The sequence below is a fragment of the Heloderma suspectum genome, chromosome 4, assembly GCF_057233095.1.
Source record: "Heloderma suspectum isolate Gila_16-S chromosome 4, 16-S_ref, whole genome shotgun sequence".
Classification (NCBI taxonomy): domain Eukaryota; kingdom Metazoa; phylum Chordata; class Lepidosauria; order Squamata; family Helodermatidae; genus Heloderma; species Heloderma suspectum.
In genome coordinates this window covers 312,026,119-312,046,570 of record NC_139461.1, presented here as the reverse complement: position 1 = coordinate 312,046,570, position 20,452 = coordinate 312,026,119, and the positions used below count along the sequence as shown (strand labels likewise).

At 46.0% G+C, this 20,452-nt stretch overlaps 1 protein-coding gene across 3 annotated transcripts in view; it reads right to left on the bottom strand.

Moving 5' to 3' along the window:
* Window positions 1-10,141, bottom strand: part of TM9SF4 (transmembrane 9 superfamily member 4) — a 42,337-nt gene extending 32,196 nt beyond the window's left edge. The window contains exons 1-3 of one of the 3 annotated variants that reach the window (XM_084854558.1): window positions 10,112-10,141; window positions 1,740-1,853; window positions 125-224 (exon numbers count right to left, since the gene is read on the bottom strand). In XM_084854558.1, the coding sequence (XP_084710684.1) occupies window positions 125-224; window positions 1,740-1,853; window positions 10,112-10,132 (235 nt within the window). In that variant the 5' untranslated portion in view covers window positions 10,133-10,141. Of the gene's footprint in view, window positions 1-124; window positions 225-1,739; window positions 1,854-2,813; window positions 3,050-10,111 lie in introns of those variants that run through there. The other 2 variants (XM_084854559.1, XM_084854560.1) reach the window with 2 other exon arrangements.
* Between the last annotated feature and the right edge of the window lie 10,311 nt (window positions 10,142-20,452).

The following is a 20,452-nucleotide window of genomic DNA, read 5'->3' as shown; positions in this document are numbered from 1 at the left end:
TAAATGGATCGGTCCCCCCTCTCAAGCACACACCACACAGATCCTGAAACCTCAATCATGGATGCTGCAGCACACACAGAAATACTTGATGCCAAGAGTGGGGTACACAACATTGGGGCCTCACCCAGATTTTCAGCTTTATATGTGATTTTGCCAGGACGGCAGAACGGTAAGGAGTAATACTCGTAAGGTAGCTGGGTGCGTGAACTGGTGAGCTTCACAGCCTGGAAAAAGAGACAGAAACCATAAGCTGCACCTTCCTGAATTGCTCGGAGCCAGGGTGGCTTCCTACTTTCCCCCTCTTCCCCTTGCAACAAGACGAATTCTGAATTACAGAGGAAACATTCGAGACAGGATACTAGGCTCCAGAAACCAGTGGCTTGGCCAATAAGAACTAGCCAAACCTCACTGCCATTGCTTTGGAAGCTTCCAAAACAAGGTAAAACCCACAGCTTCAGAAAAGCAAACAAACAGGCCTCAGGAGATCTGAATGCTGCCCAGAGCCTAAGCTTGACCTTCCCTCCAGAGGCTGCAAACAACCTCCAAACCATGTATTAGTGGACTTGGAGACTTTAACATCCTGTAGTACTTAACCCTGCCCCACAAAAATGCTGAAGCACAGACAGAGGAACCCACTGCGGTTTCCAGCTTGTTAGAGGTACAGGGAAAACATTCTGGAAATGGAATTTTTTTAAAAAATAAAAAGACCGCTAGAGCATTTTACAATTTCCATCCATTTCAATGGGAGAAAAATACACCCACGCCTCACTTTCTCACTGTAATCGAGGGAATCCGGAAGTGCTTAACGTAGGTTAGGCTGTGCCCACGATGCAAGCAAATCAGAAACTCAGACAGGACAACCAATGGGGCCATTATCCCAGGATTACCAGTGTGTAAACAGGTCCATAGCCATTGAAGTCTGGCTCAAAGACAACATCTTGCCAATATTTGCTGGAGAAGAACTCCTCCCTTTGGTGTCCAATAGCCGCAACTCAACCAGGCATTCTTTGGGACTTCTGTCACGACTTCGCAAAGAACACCCTGCCATTTCAAGGTATCAGCTAGGGTGGAAAGGCAGGTCAACCGACTGGTCAAATATGATCAGTTACTTGCCAATTCAATCATGATCAAATATTGTCAAATATTCCAGGAACTGCACCATGTAGACAGCAGCTTAACTCCCACCCACCCAAGTACATTATATGTTGGCAAAGGGCAGGAGTGAGGGTAGCTTGCCTGCTAGCTCTCCAGCAGTCAGGGCAAACTGCAAGGAACACAAGCAGTCATCAGTGGAAAAGGCCGCTGCCAAGTGGGTGGAGGGTTTGACTAAGACCACAGAGATCTGAGTTCAAATCCTTGCTCAGCCATGAAGCTCATCAGGTGACAATGAGCCAGTCTCTCTCTCTCTTTCTCTTTCTCTCTCTCTCTCTCACACACACACACACACACACGCACACACACACACACACACTCACTCACTCACTCACGTACCTCACAAGCCTGTTGTGAGGATATTGTGAGAATACCTATGTATGCCATCTTGAGCTATTTGGGGGAAGGATGGAGTCAGAATGCAATAAAATTAATGCTACATCTTTATTTTTTTAAGTTCATATTATTGTTTGACAGCAGCCATCAAATTTGGGATGTTTTTGTTATTAACATAAATATCATGGTTAATCATCATCATTTGACCAGTTCTTTGGTCAAGCAAATGCCCAACCCTAGTGTCAGCCTACCTTGATTTCTACGGCATCATTTCGATGGAAGTTGATTGGTGCAACACCCGGCACATAGAAGCAGCTCACCCCATGGCAAAAGAGCAGCAGTACCAGCAGACACGTGAGCCTTTCCTGCCAAAAGTAATTTTAAAAAGCAGATGGTGACACCACAGCCAAACCCATTCGAGAGATGCGAGCTCATGCAAGCAATTCCCAACACTGCTTACTTGTTGGTTGGTTTTTTTAAAAAAAAAGACTGAACGCAATGCTGGCTCAGCCACAAAGCTGCCTCAGTAATTTTGGGTAAATCTGCAAGAACCACAGAAGTTGCAGACAGATGGACACCATGAGAGAGATGCAGTTTTCTTGCTGCTACTAAGCCCCTTGTAGGCTTCTTTCATTGAAGGGAACAGAGAATTCTGGAAGATGGAAAGGAGCCAATCGATAGGGACCAGTCCCAGCAGACAACAGGCTTAAGACGGATAGATGTAGTCAATGAGGTCAATAGGCTGGGCCCTGTGTTATTGGTTAAGCAGAAGCCTTCTGCTCACAAAGAAAATGAAAAAGAAAACAAAAACCAGGATATCCAGGGTGTCAAATTATGGTTCTTATCCTTCACATTCCCTCTGCTGCCTTTCCAAAATGAGTCTGATAGGGATACTGTGCAACTCTGGAGCCTTAAGGGAGCCTTAAGGGAGCCTTAAGGGAGCCTTAAGGGAGCCTCCCCCCTCACACACACTATAGTCTGCCCTCTTCAACTTCTTAAGCCCCTTTACTCAACATTCTCTCTCCCCTCTCCCCAACACACACTTGTTGAATGGCTATTACTCAGAACTAAGAGCTAAGACAAACATGCAGAAGCTGTTTTGGGGCCTACACAATTTCAGGCTATGTGTGAACATATGAAGGTCTAAAACCTTCCCCAAGTAAGATACTTCCTATATATACTAAACAAGAATATCAAGGGGCAAAAAGCTACTCTAGCACCTTCTCCCCACCATACTACTTTTATATGCACAGAGAGAGAGAGAGACAGACAGACAGACAGACAGACAGAGACAGCACTAGCTTTCAAACATTTGGTTCACCCACCTGCAGGTTGAAATGATACTGTAAGCAGCAACAGATCCATTACTTGGGTCAGCAGCTGAACCTACATTCTTTTAAGTGACCCACCTGAAATTTTAGTGTGCTACAAATGTCAATTTCTCCACACTTTTTACCTCCAGGAAGAGGGGAAAGAAGAAAGATTTGGTCCAGGACTTCTAGTTACCCCCTCCTAGTTTAAGCACAATTATTATTAGAGTCTAATACAAAGGAGGCAAAACAAACATCCACAGACAAATCAAACAGTACCCACATGGTTTTGAAAGGCAGCGGAGGACAGAAAACGATTCCTCTCAAAACTTTACACACCACCATCAAGCAAATAAAGCAAAATGGTCCACATCCATAAGTCAACTGCAACCAATTAATCAGAGTATCTACTAGCAGTTTCAGGCCAAAAGAAAGTGACAAAGCGAAGAACTGCCTTGCTGGATAAGACTATCCATCAAGCTCAGCACACTGAATCCAAAAGTGACCAGCCTTCCATACCAGATTAGGAAATAACAGAGGCTTCCACAAGAGTCTAAGGGGAAGACATTCCCAAAATAACCCCTCTCTAGAATTAGGGAAAGGCCTGCTTAGAAAAGGAGAGACATTATTCTCTGCTTCTCTGCATCATTACCAGGGCCAATATGGCCATTATTCCTCAGCTGTACATGGAGAAGAACCCTTTCAGGAGATTTGGGATTTCTGCTCTGGCCACTCTTTCTGCACCTTCAAGAGGGTCCTCACTGGTGTATTCCCATGTCTGCAAAAATCTTCACCCAACTGCATGAGAAGCTCTAGTTTAATATGAATCTACTGCATATTTTATCAGAACTGCAAAAGCTGTTTTAAGTTTTCATAGCCTACAGCAGGGATAGGCAACCCGGTGCTCTCCAGCGGGTTTGTACTACACCTCCCATCATCTCTGACCACTGGCCATGCTGGCTGGGGCTGACAGGAACTGTAGCCCAACTTCATCAGGAAGGCACCAGGTTGCCCACCCCTACAGGGTCTCTGAGAAGAGAAGTCCTTTCATCTGCAGAAGAGTTCTGCTCAGGAGTCCAAAAAAGGAGCTTTTAAGCAAGTGTGAGAAGCTGCTGCTGAGGCACAGGCAAGATCTTGCTCAAGTCCCACTCCTTTTTAAATGCCCTGAAGAAATGTCCCTCACTGATTTTATCCAGAATAAATGTAAGGCTCAAACCCCACATGTTAAAAATGGATATAAAAAAAAACTGGAGAAGATGAAGGGAGAACGAAAAAACAGGAGCAAGAAGACAGAGGAAGGCAGCCAATTTATTTTGTGAAGAATGCCCAAAGGGATCTTGATCACAGGTCTTCCTCAAGGGAACCGAAGCAAATGGCATTTTAAAACTGAATATGAACATGAACACAAAGTGCTGAAACAAGTCATGATTATCCAACTTTCAGTCAGAAAATATAAATGATGTAATATTGCATGAACATAGGTTGAGGAACATTCAGTATACGTCACATTTCAGAGAACTAGGTGAACAGAAGTAAACAATTTAAGAAAACATACATAATCTCAGCTGTATTCATGTAAACTACTCGTACTAAACCGCTAGACTAAAACACTGAGGGTGGGGGGGAATCAGGACTCATAAGCTACTCAAAACAATCCTTGATGTTCAATGCTATCCTAGGCATTTTTACTCAGAATAAAATTCCATTGTATCCAATGGGGCTTACCTACTAGTAAGTGTGTTTAAGATTACAGCATTAGACATGGGAGACAAGGAACCCAACAGTGTCATAGGTGTACATGCTTTTTGTGCATTAACTGTGTAAGTGTGAACATGACTTCATTCTATTTGTACGTATATGGTTCTTGTTCACTTCTCCGCACTCGTCTCCTTCCCCCATAACATCCTTCTCTCTGCTGATGCTCTTGGAAATCTGCAGGGAAGAGAGCTGGGCTACCGAGGAATGGAATGTCCTTCCTTGGAGATTCTCTTCACACTCCCCTTGAAAGAACACTCAAACTGTGCATGCATCACTATGCACGGTGCTGAGAAGGTAGATGGAGAGAAGTTTTTCTCCCTCTCAAAATAATACCAGAACTTAGGGTCAGCCAATGCAATTGACTGGTAGGAGATTCAGGACAAGTGCTTTTTCACACTGCACATTTATGGAATTTGCTTGCACAAGGTGAGGGGATGGCCACTAGCTTGGATGACTTTAAAAACAAACTTAGACAAGATTCATAGAAAACAGCTAAATCAGATCTCCATGATGCCACTGAATACCAGTTGCTGGGGAGCCACAGGAGAGAATCAGAGAATAGTGGAACCCCTCACTGAGACAGGAAATCCACTAGTACAGCATCCCTGATAGGTTGTCATCCAGCCTCTGCTTAAAAACCTCTAACAGCCACTACCTTCTTGGGAAACCTGTTCCATTGCCAAGTGGCCTGTACTATCATGAAGTCCTTCCTCAAGGCATCTAGTTGGTCACTGTGGGGAAGAGGATGCTGAGCTAGAAGGAACTGCAGGTCTTATGTTTATCGGAATAAGTCCTTTGCCACCCCTTCCCACTGAGAAAATCCTCTGTAGGAAGTAGACCAGAGAAGAACTCTGGGATGTCTTCTCACAACATCACTGAATACCATGACTCCTCCCTGTGGAAATACCATCCTCTGTAAGTTAACAGTGCAGTAAAAAAAAATTGAGACTAGAATAATTGTTATACACAACTGTTTGTCTTTCCCCATGCAGATGCAGCCTTGAGAAAATCAAGTGACTACAAAGTTTGCTCAGAGAACTTTTTGTGGCTGGTAGGCTAAAAAATCCCCTTCATGGATCACTGCCTTGTTGTGGCAAAGGGGCTTGCGTAACTCAGTGAAGCCATAAGCTATGCCGTGCAGGGCCACCCAAGACGGACAGGTCATGGTGGAGAGTACTGACAAAATGTGGTCCACTGGAGAAGGAAATGGCAACCCACTCCAATATTCTTGCCAAGAAAACCCCATGGAACGTGTCACAAGGCTAAAAGATATGACGCCGGAAGATGAGCCCCTCAGGTCAGAAGGTGTCCAATATGCTACTGGGGAAGAGCAGAGGGAATTTCCAAGTAGCGCCAGAAAGAGTGAAGCGGCTGGGCCAAGGCCGAAAGGACACTCAGCTGTGGATGTGTCTGGTGGTGAAAAGAAAGTCCCATGCTGTAAAGAACAATATTGCTTAGGAACCTGGAATGCAAGATCAGTGAATCAAGGTAAGCTGGAGGTAGTCAAACATGAGATGGCAAGACTGAAATCAACATCTTGGGAATCAGCGAACTAAAATGGACAGGCATGGGCGAATTTAATTCAGGTGACCATTATATCTACTACTGTGGGCAAGAATCCCGTAGAAGACATGGAGTAGCACTCATAGTCAACAAAAGGGTGGGAAAAGCAGTACTGGGGTACAATCTCAAAAACGATAGAATGATCTCACTACGAATCCAAGGCAAACCATTCAACATCACAGTAATTCAAGTCTGTGCCCCAGCCACTGAGGCCAAAGAAGCTGAGGTTGATCAGTTCTATACAGACCTACAACACCTTCTAGAACTAACACCAAAAAAAGATGTCCTCTTCATCATAGGGGATTGGAATGCTAAAGTAGGAAGTCAGGAAATCACCGGGATAACAGGCAAGCATGGCCTTGGTGTACAAAATGAAGCAGGACAAAGGCTAATACAGTTTTGCCAAGAGAACATGTTGATCATAGCAAACACTCTTTTCCAACAACACAAGAGGTGACTCTACACATGGACATCACCAGATGGTCAATATCGAAATCAGATTGATTATGTACTTTGCAGCCAAAGATGGAGAAGCTCTATACAGTCAGTGAAAACAAGACCTGGAGCTGACTGTGGCTCAGATCATGAGCTGCTTCTTGCAACATTTCGGCTTAAATGGAAGAACATAGGGAAAACCACTAAACCATTCAGGTATGACCTAAATCATATCCCTTATGAATATACAGTGGGGGTGATGAATAGATTTAAGGGATTAGACCTGATAGAGTGCCTGAGGAACTATGGACGGAGGTCCGTAACATTGTTCAAGAGGCAGCAACTCAATTCATCCCAACGAAAAAGAAATGCAAGAAAGCCAAGTGGCTGTCTGATGAAGCTTTACAAGTAGCTGAGGAAAGAAGGGAAGCGAAAAGCAAGGGAGAAAGGGGAAGATATATCCAACTGAATGCAGAGTTCCAGAGAATAGCAGGGAGAGACAAGAAGGCCTTTTTAAATGAGCAATGCAAAGAAATCGAGGAAAACAATAGAATGGGAAAGACTAGAGATCTCTTCAAGAAAATCGGAGATCTCAAGGGAACGTTTTGTGCAAAGACGGGCATGATAAAGGACAAAGAAGGCAGGGACCTAACAGAAGCAGATGAGATTAAGAAGAGGTGGAAAGAATACAAAGAAGAACTATATAGGGAAGATCTTAATGTCCCTGATAGCCATGATAGTGCGGTCACTGAACTTGAGCCGGACATCCTAGAGAGTGAAGTCAAGTGGGCCTTAGGAAGTATTACTAACAACAAAGCTAGCAGAGATAACAATATTCCAGCTGAGCTATTTAAAATCCTAAAAGATGATGCTGTTAAAGTGCTGCACTCAATATGCCAACAAATTTGGAACACTCAACAGTGGCCACAAGACTGGAAAAGGTCAGTTTACATTCCAATTCCAAAGAAGGCCAATGCCAAAGAGTGTTCAAACTACCATACAATTGTGCTCATTTCACGTGCCAGCAAGGTTATGCTCAACATCCTACAAGCTAGGCTTCAGCAGCATGTGAACCGAGAACTACCGGAAGTACAAGCTGGGTTTCGAAGAGGCAGAGGAACTAGAGATCAAATCGCCAACGTTCGCTGGACCATGGAGAAAGCAAGAGAATTCCAGAAAAACGTCTATTTCTGCTTCATTGACTACACTAAAGCCTTTGATTGCATGGATCACAACGAACTGTGGCAAATTCTGGAAGAGATGGGAGTACCAGACCACCTTACCTGTCTCCTGAGAAACCTGTACCAGGGTCAAGAAGCAACAGTAAGAACCAGACATGGAACAACCGATTGGTTCAAAATTGGAAAAGGAGAACGACAAGGCTGTATATTGTCGCCCTGCTTATTTAATTTATATGCAGAGTACATCATGAGAAACGCCAGGTTGGATGAATCACAGGTCGGAATTAAGATTGCCGGGAGAATTATCAACAACCTCAGATACGCAGACAATACCACCCTAATGGCAGAAAGCGAAGAGGATCTCAAGAGCCTCTTGTTGAGGGTGAAAGAGGAGAGTGCAAAAGCTGGTCTGAAACTCAACATTAAAAAAACTAAGATCATGGCATCTGGCCCCATCACTTCCTGGCATATAGAAGGGGAAGAAATGGAAGTAGTGAGAGATTTTATTTTCTTGGGCTCCAAGATCACCGCAGATGGTGACTGCCGCCATGAAATTAAAAGACCCTTGCTCCTTGGGAGGAAAGCTATGGCAAACCTAGACAGCATAGCAAGAAGCAGAGACATCACCTTGCAGACAAAGGTTCGTATAATCAAAGCTGTGGTTTTTCCAGTAGCAACGTATGGCTGTGAGAGCTGGACTATAAGGAAGGCTGAGCGCCAAAGAATTGATGCTTTCAAATTGTGGTGCTGGAGAAGACTCTTACGAGTCCCCTGGACTGCAAGGAGGTCAAATCAGTCCATCCTACAGGAAATCAACCCTGACTGCTCATTAGAAGGACAGATGCTGAAGCTGAAGCTCAAATATTTTGGCCACCTAATGCGAAGAGAAAACTCCCTGGAAAAGACCCTGATGCTGGGAAAGACTGAAGGCAAAAGGAGAAGGGGACAACAGAGGATGAGATGGCTGGATAGCATCACGGATGCAATGAATATGAACTTGAGCACACTCTGGGAGAGAGCGGACTACAGCAAGGCCTGGCGTGCTATGGTCCATGGGGTCACGAAGAGTCAGACATGACTTAACGACTGAACAACAAGGTTAAAAAATATGATAGATAAATAGAGTGCCCAGCCTAAATTCCATTGCCATGACTCTGGGACTGTAAGACTGCTTTACACCTCAAGCCTATGTGATTCTTATCTACTGATGACAGCTTTGGTGTACATTGCATTTACTATTTAACTCAGCACTTCTGGTTGATAGTAATACAGAAGAGAAAGCAATGCTATCCTCTGCTAAGAGGAAGATTCTGCTGCCAGCAACTTCTAAACACGCGTGTGCACACACACAAAGCAACTTCCCAAGTGGCTTTCCTCAATTCAGAAATCCCATCACAGCCCAGGCCCCCACACACAACTTCCTGTAGGCAGCACACTTGGGCACAGCTGTCTACATATAGCAGGAAACCTCAAATATTACAACATGTTCAAAGGCACGAAGACAGCACGGCTAGCTTCATTTAGTAGTATATAAAGCAACAAAAACAACAACAACAAAAGCAGCTTTCCCCAACCTGTCCAAATGTGTTGGGCTACAACTCAGTGGCCATGTGAGCTGCGAGCTGTAGTTTGGAAAGCTATAGGTTGGGGAAGGCGAGTGTAAAGCGCTCCTATGACTGAGGGTGGGGGATTTGAGACAGCCCACCCCACTAGAACAACAACCAGAGCCGTTACAAAAAGCACCAAGCAGGGATGGAAAAGGCATTTCCAGTTCCCAGGAGTCAGCATTGCATTTTCACGTGTATCTTACCCCCCCAAGCCCCCCCGAGAGTTCTGGGCTATTTCAAATGGACGATCAGCACCAACTTATGCTTGGCTTGAGAGCGTCGCTTCGCTAGGCTGACACCTGAGCCCCTGGGGCACAGCCAGGCTTTACCCCGCCGGGGGCCCCCAGGCCCCAACCCATCCGGCTCCACCCCTGACCTGCCAGGGTCTGAGTCCCCTCAGGCGACTCACGGACTCCCCCACCCCCGCTTCCTGACGACCGACGGAGTGCTCGGCGCTGCACAGAGCGGTGCGAGAGTGGCCCGGCGCCCCCCCCGTCCCGAGAGACCCACGACCTCCCTCAGGGGGCGGCTGGCGGGCCCCGCAGCCTCTCCGGGGAGCGCACGTCAGACGCCCCGAGGCCGCCCCTCCCCCGCCCGAGAGCGACCCTCCCCCTCCCCGAAAGTCAGCCCCCCCGCGCCGCCCCTCAGCAGAACCAGAGGGGGGCTCCGTGAGCCGCGACGTAAGGCAACCCGGGGGTGGGGATGCCGAAGCGCGGCCGAGGCCGCGAAGGACCGGGCGGGCGGGAGGGGCCCCGGCCTCCCCACTCACCAGCACCCCCGAGGCCGCCATCTTGGATCCACGTGTCGGCGCTGACATCGGCGGAAGTGGCTCGTGGTTGGCCGAGGCGACTTATCTCCATGGAGACGGCAGTAGGCCGCCGCCGGGGGAGGCGAAGCGGGGTCCGCCTGGGAAGGGCCTTCCTCCTCCCCCCTTTCCCCAAGAAACGGCCACGGCCACGGCGACCTCCCCTCAAGGAAGCGTCAGCTCACACGCCGGGCTTGGCCGACGCCTCGGGGAGGAGAGAGAACAGGGAAGCGCTTTCCGCGTCCCCCATCTTAGTTATTGGCGCAAGACGCACCTTCCGCCATTTTTACTGAGGCAGAGAGGCGCGTTCACGGAGGTTGCGCTCAGCGAACGGGAAGCGCGGCGCCATCTTTATTAAGGGCCATATCGCTGGGTTTGACCTAAGTGCCGTCTTTACTATTGGCAAGCCCGCCTTCAAAGGACATGGGGATTCTGTACAAGCACCCATGGATGTTGAGGGCATTTTGCTGAACCAGCCCGTAAAAAAAAAAGGGGGGGGGAGAGAGAAAAAGAGAAGGCGCCATCTTTGGTGAGGGCAACGGGATTGCGCTCGGGGCCTGGCCTGGGCTCCATCTTCCCGAAGTGTGCTGGACTTAAACCTAATTATAAACCAGTTGGTTACCGTTCGCGGGGAAAAATCAAATCTAATGAAAGGTTTCACTTGGCTAACTGCATTTATTGACGCATTCAAAGTGTTATAAGTTTTATGGTTACAAAACTTCCGTAATACAACAGTCTTGGTATAAACTCCAGGACGGCCCCTGTAACATCCTTGTTCTGGCCCATCAGCAACTTGAATCTTGAGGTCTGCCAGTGAGCGTACATGACCCGTGGCAACATTTCCATGGCAGAACACAGGTATAAGCAGAGAGATGACAACTTGGTCCACAGTCTGTCCCTGGCTCTTGTTGATGCTAATGGCAAAGGCCAGACGAATGGGGAACTGGCGATGCTTGAACTGGAAGGGGAGAGAAGAGTCGGAAGGTGCAAGCCTGATCCTTGGCAGGAAGATCTGCTTGCCCTTAGCCTGTCCAGTGAGAGCTTCCTGATGCAGACAGTTGTGTATGGCAAGCACAATGAACCTTGGGCAATTGATAAGATCCTGAGTCACATCCAGTTTCCTTAGGAGGATGACCACACCACCCTTCTTCAGAGTCAACTTGCTTGGCAGCAAACCACTTGGGTTGACAGTGTGTAGGAACTCCGAAGGGTATTGCACATCGAGCCTGGCATCATCACGAGTGACTTCATCTGCACTCAAGTACGTCCTTCCCTCGCCTTCCATTCTGTCCAATACCATCTGGTTGATGTAGTCACAGTGCTCGTTCTTGGGACACAGAATGATCTTGCCTGCATTAGCATGTACAGCTGCCTCGCTAAAGTCAGTCCCATAGACCGGAGTGACAATGTCCTCGTTAACAATGCATGGGATCCTGATCATGTCTTCTCCAACAGCTGGGAACTCTTCCGCAGTTACCACTGCCAACAGTCAGAAGGTAGATAGCAAATTCAGATGCATTCTACAAGGTGCACATGTTGTACGCACTTGTAGTTCTGCATACAGAGCTCATTTGGGTAATACACACCACAGGGCAAGTGGATTATAAACTTGGTGACCAATGTGTGATGTGCAGGGTCAGTGTGCACATTGGAATTTCTGCAGAAACAATGCTATCAATAATGTCGGGCTCTTGCAGGCCTGTCTCAATTTGCAGCTTAAATAGGGCATGGCAGTGGGAAAGACTGCACTTCTGAAATTCAATGGTATACACATAGCTTAGAACAGGTCCAAAGATTTTCTTCTTCTTGACTTCCTTGACAAGCTGGTCCAGCTTGTGCTTGAAGGCATGGATAACAATATCAGGTCTGTTTTCAGCCTTCTGATAGGAGGACCACGCATCAATTATCTCCTTCTATTTGGGATTGCAGGTAATGGTGATGAAAAGGTCAGGCCTTCCGAACTCCCTGACAATAGCCATGGCGTCTTGAAAATTCACATTCATAGTCCTTGTGCTTCCAATGAAGGTTGAAGGCAGAATGGTTACACGGCCAGCCATTAAGTCTCTTTCCCGGGCGTGATTGTTGAGCTAATCAAGCAGTCCCTGGTAACTGTCTTAACAAAGGGTGTCCTGATAAGATTGTTGCCAGTCAAGACACAAAGCTTCCACCTTGCAATATGTGTCCACACAGTACTTCTGGAAAAGTTCTCCAGAACTATGCATGAAGCTGAACTGGTTTTGTCACTCCATCAGCCAAACAGTGTAGAACTCCCTCTGTCTGATGATCTTCACTGAGGCAGTTTGCCTGGTGTACAGAGACTTTTTTTGTGTTCATATTTCATTTTGCTCCAATTTGCAATTAATCGTTGTTGTTTGTTCATTCAGTCGCTTTCGACTCTTCGTGACTTCATGGACCAGCCCACGGCAGAGCTTCCTGTCAGCCGTCGCCACCCCCAGCTCCCCCAAGGTCAAGTCCGCCACCTCCAGAATATCCTCCATCCACCTTGCCCTTGGTCGGCCCCTCTTCCTTTTGCCTTCCACTTTCCCTAGCATCAGCATCTTCTCCAGGGTATCCTGTCTTCTTATGATGTGGCCAGAGTACTTCAGTTTTGCCTTTAATATCCTTCCCTCAAGTGAGCAGTGTGGCTTTATTTCCTGGAGTATGGACTGGTTTGATCTTCTGGCACTCCAAGGCACTCTCAGAATTTTCCTCCAACACCACAGTTCAAAAGCATCTATCTTCCTTCGCTCACCCTTCCTTATGGTCCAGCTCTCGCAACCAGAGGTTACTATGGGGAATACCATTGCTTTAACTGTGCGGACCTTGGTTGTCAGTGTGATGTCTCTGCTCTTCACTGTTTTGTCAAGATTTGTCATTGCTGTCCTCCCAAGAAGTAAACGTCTTCTGATTTCCTGGCTGCAGTCAGCGTCTGCAGTAATCTTTGCGTCTAGAAATACAAAGTCTGTCACTGCCTCCACGTTTTCTCCTGCTATTTGCCAGTTATCAATCAAGCTGGTTGCCATAATCTTGGCTTTTTTGAGGTTGAACTGCAACCCAGCGTTTGCACTTTCTTCTTTCACCTTCATCATGAGGTTCCTCAGCTCCTCCTCGCTTTCAGCCATCAAAGTGGTATCATCTGCATATTGGAGATTGTTAATGTTTCTTCCAGCGATTTTAACTTCAGCCTTGGATTCATCAAGCCCAGCACGTCGCATGATGTGTTCTGCGTATAGGTTGAATAGGTAGGGTGAGAGTATACAACCCTGCCGTACTCCTTTCCCAATTTTAAACCAGTCCGTTGTTCCGTGGTCTATTCTTACTGTTGCTACTTGGTCGTTATGCAGATTCCTCAGGAGGCAGACAAGATGACTTGGTATCCTCATACCACCAAGAACTTGCCAAAATTTGTTAAGATCCACACAGTCAAAGGCTTTAGAATAGTCAATAAAACAGAAATAGATATTTTTCTGAAACTCCCTGGCTTTCTCCATTATCCAGCGGATATTGGCAATTTGGTCTCTAGTTCCTCTACCTTTTCTAAACCCAGCTTGTACATCTGGCAATTCTCGTTCCATGAATTGCTGGAGTCTACCTTGCATTACCTTACTGGCATGTGAAATAAGTGCCACTGTTCGATAGTTTGAATATTCTTTAGTGTTTCCCTTTTTTGGTATGGGGATATAAGTTGATTTTTTCCAACCTGGTGGCCATTCTTGTGTTTTCCAAATTTGTTGGCATATGGCATGCAACACCTTGACAGCATCATCTTGCAAGATTTTAAACAGTTCAGTTGGAATACCGTCATCTCCTGCTGCCATGTTATTAGCAATGCTTCTTAAGGCCCATTCAGCCTCACTTTTCAGGATGTCTGGCTCTAGCTCACTGACCACAATGTCAAATCAATCCCCAGTATTATTATCCTTCCTATACAGATCTTCCATATATTCTTGCCACCTTTTCTTGATCTCTTCTGCTTCTGTTAGGTCCTCGCCATCTTTGTTTTTGATCATACCCATTTTTGCCTGGAATTTACCTCCGATGTTTCTAATTTTCTGGAAGAGGCCTCTTGTCCTTCCTATTCTATTATCTTCTTCCGCTTCCATGCATTGCTTGTTTAAAAATAATTCCTTATCTCTTCTGGCTAACCTCTGGAATTTTGCATTTAATTGGGCATATCTCCCCCGATCACTGTTGCCTTTTGCTTTCCTTCTTTCTTGGGCTACTTCCAGTGTCTCAGCAGACAGTCATCTTGCCTTCTTGGTTTTCTTTTTCTTTGGGACTTTTTTGTTGCCACCTCCTGAACGATGTTGCAAACTTCTGTCCATAGTTCTTCCAGGACCATATCTACTCAATCTAGTCCCTTAAATCTATTTTTCACCTCCACTGCATATTCATTAGGAATATTTGTGAGCTCATATCTAACTGATCTGTGGGTCTTCCCTATTCTCTTTAGTCTGATTCTAAATGGTGCAACAAGAAGTTTGTGATCTGAACTACAGTCAGCTCCAGGTCTTGTTTTTACCGACTGCATAGATGTCCGCCACCTTTGGCTACAAAGGATGTAGTCAACCTGATTTCGGTGTCGACCATCTGGTGAAGTCCATGTATAAAGTCATCTCTTAGGTTGTTGGAAGAGAGTATTTGTTATGCACAGTGAGTTGTCTTGGCAAAAATCTTTCAGCCTATGTCCCACTTTATTTTGTTCTCCCAGACTATTTTGTTGTTGTTGTTGTTCAGTCGTTCAGTCGTGTCCGACTCTTCGTGACCCCATGGACCATAGCACGCCAGGCCTTCCTGTCCTGCGCTCTCTCCCGGAGCGTGCTCAAGTTCATATTCATTGCATCCGTGATGCTATCTAGCCATCTCATCCTCTGCCGTCCCCTTCTCCTTTTGCCTTCAGTCTTTCCCAGCATCAGGGTCTTTTCCAGGGAGTTTTCTCTTCGCATTAGGTGGCCAAAATATTGGAGCTTCAGCTTCATTATCTGTCCTTCCAATGAGCAGTCAGGGTTGATTTCCTTTAGGATGGACTGATTTGACCTCCTTGCAGTCCAGGGGACTCGTAAGAGTCTTCTCCAGCACCACAGTTCGAAAGCATCAATTCTTCAGCGCTCAGCCTTCCTTATAGTCCAGCTCTCACAGCCATACATTACTACTGGGAAAACCATAGCTTTGATTAGACGGACCTTTGTCGGCAAGGTGATGTCTCTGCTTCTTACTATGCTGTCTAGGTTGGCCATAGCTTTCCTCCCAAGGAGCAAGCGTCTTTTAATTTCATGGCTACAGTCACCGTCTGCGGTGATCTTGGAACCCAAGAAAGTAAAATCTGTCACTGCTTCCATTTCTTCCCCTTCTATATGCCAGGAAGTGATGGGGCCAGATGCCATGATCTTAGTTTTTTTAATGTTGAGTTTCAAACCAGCTTTTGCACTCTCCTCTTTCACCCTCAACAAGAGGCTCTTGAGATCCTCTTCGCTTTCTGCCATTAGGGTGGTATCGTCTGCATATCGGAGGTTGTTGATAATTCTCCCAGCAATCTTAATTCCGACCTCTGATTCATCCAACCCGGCATTTCTCATGATGTACTCTGCATATAAGTTAAATAAGCAGGGTGACAATATGCAGCCTTGTCGTACTCCTTTCCCAATTTTGAACCAATCGGTTGTTCCATGTCTGGTTCTTACTGTTGCTTCTTGACCCTTGTACAGGTTTCTCAGGAGACAGGTAAGGTGGTCTGGTACTCCCATCACTTTAAGAATTTGCCACAGTTTGTTGTGATCCACACAATCAAAGGCTTTAGCGTAGTCAATGAAGCAGAAATAGACGTTTTTCTGGAATTCTCTTGCTTTCTCCATGATGCAGCGAATGTTGGCGATTTGATCTCTAGTTCCTCTGCCTCTTCTAAACCCAGCTTGTACTTCCGGTAGTTCTTGGTTCGCATACTGCTGAAGCCTAGCTTGTAGGATTTTGAGCATCACCTTGCTGGCATGTGAAATGAGCGCAATTGTGCGGTAGTTTGAACACTCTTTGGCGTTGCCCTTCTTTGGAATTGGAATGTAAACTGACCTTTTCCAGTCTTGTGGCCACTGTTGAGTGTTCCAGATTTGTTGGCATATTGAATGCAGCACTTTAACAGCATCATCTTTTAGGATTTTAAACAGCTCAGCTGGAATACTGTCATCTCCGCTAGCTTTGTTGTTACTAATGCTTCCTAAGGCCCACTTGACTTCACTCTCTAGGATGTCCGGCTCAAGTTCAGTGACCGCACTATCATGGCTATCAGGGACATTCAGATCTTTCCTGTATAGTTCTTCTGTGTATTCTTGCCACCTCTTCTTAATCTCATCTGCTTCTGTTAGGTCCCTGCCTTCTTTGTCCTTTATCATGCCCGTCTTTGCACAAAACATTCCCTTGAGATCTCCAATTTTCTTGAAGAGATCTCTAGTCTTTCCCATTCTGTTGTTTTCCTCGATTTCTTTGCATTGTTCATTTAAGAAGGCCTTCTTGTCTCTCCTTGCTATTCTCTGGAACTCTGCATTCAGCTGGGTATATCTTCCCCTTTCTCCCTTGCTTTTCGCTTCCCTTCTTTCGTGAGCTACTTGTAAAGCCTCATCAGACAGCCACTTGGCTTTCTTGCATTTCTTTTTCTTGGGGATGGATTTCGTTGCTGCCTCCTGAACAATGTTACGGACCTCCGTCCATAGTTCCTCAGGCACTCTGTCTATCAGGTCTAATCCCTGAAATCTATTCCTCACCTCCACTGTATATTCATCAGGGATATGATTTAGGTCATACCTGAACGGTTTAGTGGTTTTCCCGACGTTCTTCAATTTAAGCCGAAATTTTGCAAGAAGCAGCTCATGATCTGAGCCACAGTCAGCTCCAGGTCTTGTTTTTACTGACTGTATGGAGCTTCTCCATCTTTGGCTGCAAAGGACATAATCAATCTGATTTCGATATTGACCATCTGGTGACGTCCATGTGTAGAGTCGCCTCTTGTGCTGTTGGAAAAGAGTGTTTGCTATGATCAGCATGTTCTCTTGGCAAAACTCTTATTAGCTTTTGTCCTGCTTCATTTTGTACACCTAGGCCATGCCTGCCTGTTATCCCGGTGATTTCTTGACTTCCTACTTTAGCATTCCAATCCCCTATGATGAAGAGGACATCTTTTTTTGGTGTTAGTTCTAGAAGGTGTTGTAGGTCTTCATAGAACCGATCAACCTCAGCTTCTTCGGCCTCAGTGGTTGGGGCATAGACTTGAATTACTGTGATGTTGAATGGTTTGCCTTGGATTCGTACTGAGATCATTCTATCATTTTTAAGATTGTACCCCAGTACTGCTTTTCCCACCCTTTTGTTGACTATGAGTGCTACTCCATTTCTTCTAAGGGATTCTTGCCCACAATAGTAGATATGATGGTCACCTGAATTAAATTCGCCCATGCCTGTCCATTTTAGTTCGCTGATTCCCAAGATGTCGATGTTCAATCTTGCCATCTCATGTTTGACCACCTCCAGCTTACCTTGATTCATTGATGTGACATTCCAGGTTCCTAAACAATATTGTTCTTTACAGCATCGGATTTTCTTTTCACCACCAGACACATCCACAGCTGAGTGTCCTTTTGGCTTTGGCCCAGCCGCTTCACTCTTTCTGGCGCTACTTGGAAATACCCTCTGCTCTTCCCCAGTAGCATATTGGACACCTTCCGACCTGAGGGGCTCATCTTCCGGCGTCATCTCGTTTAGCCTTGTGATACATTCCATATGGTTTTCTTGGCAAGAATACTGGAGTGGGTTGCCATTTCCTTCTCCAGTGGACCACATTTTGTCAGAACTCTCTGCCATGACCTGTCCGTCTTGGGTGGCCCTTCACGGCATAGCTTATGGTTTCATTGAGTTACGCAAGCCCCTTCGCCACAACAAGGCAGTGATCCATGAAGGGGTCCCAGACTATGCTTGCCTGTAATTCCAGGTGTCGTTTGACTACCCACTTTAGCATTCCAGTCTCCTGTAATGAAGATAACATCTCTTTTTGGCGTATTGTCCAGTAGGTGCTGCAGATCCTCATAGAACTGATCTACTTCTGCTTCTTCAGCATCTGTGGTTGGGGCATGTATTTGGATCACTGTGATGTTAAATGGCTTACCCTGAATTCAAATTGAGATCATTCTATCGTTGTTTGGATTGTATCCAAGCACTGCTTTAGCCACTTTATTATTAATTATGGAGGCTACTCCATTTCTTCTGTGGTCCTCTTGTCCACAGTAGTAGATCTGGTGGTCATCTGAAGTGAAGTCATCCATTCCAGTCCATTTCAGTTCACTGACACCCAAAATGTCTATATTTAATCTTGACATCTCCCCAGTAACTGCATCCAATTTGCCCTGGCTCATAGATCTTACAGTCCAGGTTCCTATGGTGTGTTGATCTTTAGAATATCAGATTCGTCGTTCACCACCCAGCACCGTCGGCCACTAGATGTCCTTTGGGCTTTGAGCTAGCTGCATCATCATATCTGGGGCTAGTTGAACTTATCCTCTGTTCCTCCCCAGTAGCATTTTGACCATCTTCTGACCTGGGAGTCCCATCTTCCGATGGTATACCGACATATCTCTGGTTGTACTGATCCATTTAGTTTTCACGGCAAGAATACTGGGGTGGGTTGCCGTTACCTTCCCCAGGGATCGTATTTAGTCTGACCTCTCTGCCATGACCTTCCCATCTTGGGTGTCCCTTCACGGTGTAACTCATGGCGTCATTGAGGTGCTCCAGCACCACGACAAGGTAACGATCTCCTTTGCTGGAGTTGCAATTAATTATGTTTAATTATACTTGACATTTTTTGATATTAAAAATAAAACTTTATAGTACATTGTTATACAAGTTAACCTAATTCTTAAAGAAGTAAGCTTTATGGACATAAAACTCCCAACTTTGAATTATGGCGAAAACCATTGTTAGTCATGGAATATGCATGTCAAGAGCTTTCCAAAGTGTGTTTCATGAGAATGGGTCAAGGGAAGGCAGGCAAAAAGGGATGACCAACTAACTCCTCACTACATATGCCTCAGAGAGTAGCCCCAAACTGCATACCTGATCTTTCAGAGTGAGTGCAACCCCATCCAGAACGCTTGAACACCAGTTTTCTGGGCCCAAGAACAGGGACCTGGGCAAGGAACGTCTTCAGCGGTGGCACACCCCACCCCACCCTTCTGCTTACAGCTTTCTTTTATTATTATTTAAAGAGTTTATAGTATTTGATTTGTAGTGCTTGTAGTACCTGCTAATGTTGCCTCAAAGTAAAGCTGCATTCTGCTGATTTTTATGTAGAACAAATTATATCAAACTGGGAATTGAAAAAGGAACATAGTTTAAAGCTGATAAATTCATGTTTATAGTTAGTACCAAAACACCCTGTATAACCTTTTTTTAAAAAAGTGTAAATACATGTACTGCTTTCTTTGCCCAAGCTCTTTGCAGACCATACACTCAGTGAACACCGTGATCACCAAGCTCCGGTTGGCGGCCCCTTCAGCATGGCGCCCAGGGGACTGTCCAGCTCGTCCATTCCTAAGACCAGTCCTGCACGAGAACCACCTAGCCGCTGTACCTCCATCTTACTGAGATTGTTTGTTTATTGGCCCTCATCCAGCTCATTACTGAGTCCAGGCACCAGTTCGGCACCTGCACAGCCTTGCCTGACTCGAATGATGGAGAGAAATAGAGCTGCCTGTCATACTGAGGGTACCTCGCTCAAATTCTTTGGTGACCTCACCCAGCAGCTTCATATAGATCGGGTGCAGAACCTCGGGTCCAAATCTGGTCCTCTGAGGTTTGCCAAAGCCGAATACCCCCTTTCCCTGGTTCCACCCCTTTCCCCTAACCACTAATCATTGGGTGTGTCCTGGCTTTTGTGCAGCTTTTTCCTCATCCAGAAAGGCCGAAATGCCTCTCCCAAGGCTGTGTTACTGGCAGGAAGAGCTTTAAGCGAAAATATGCTGTTATTTTTTACCCTGCCCCCTTTGCCTTCAGCCCACCCATTCCTGGAATGCGGCCCCCGAGAGCTTCTCCAAAATGGAATTTGACCCTTGGGCTGAAAGAGGTTCTGCAACCCTGATACAGATATTAAAGAGCGGGGGTGGGGGGCTAGAGGGAACCTTGTGGGACCTCACAGCACAAGTTCCATAGGGTTGAGCACAATCCCCCCCCCCCGCTCCCCAAACGCTACTGTCTGGAAATGACCCTGCAGGAAGAAGCAGAACCTCTGTATCACTGTGTCACTCCTGCCTGACCTAGGAGCACGCT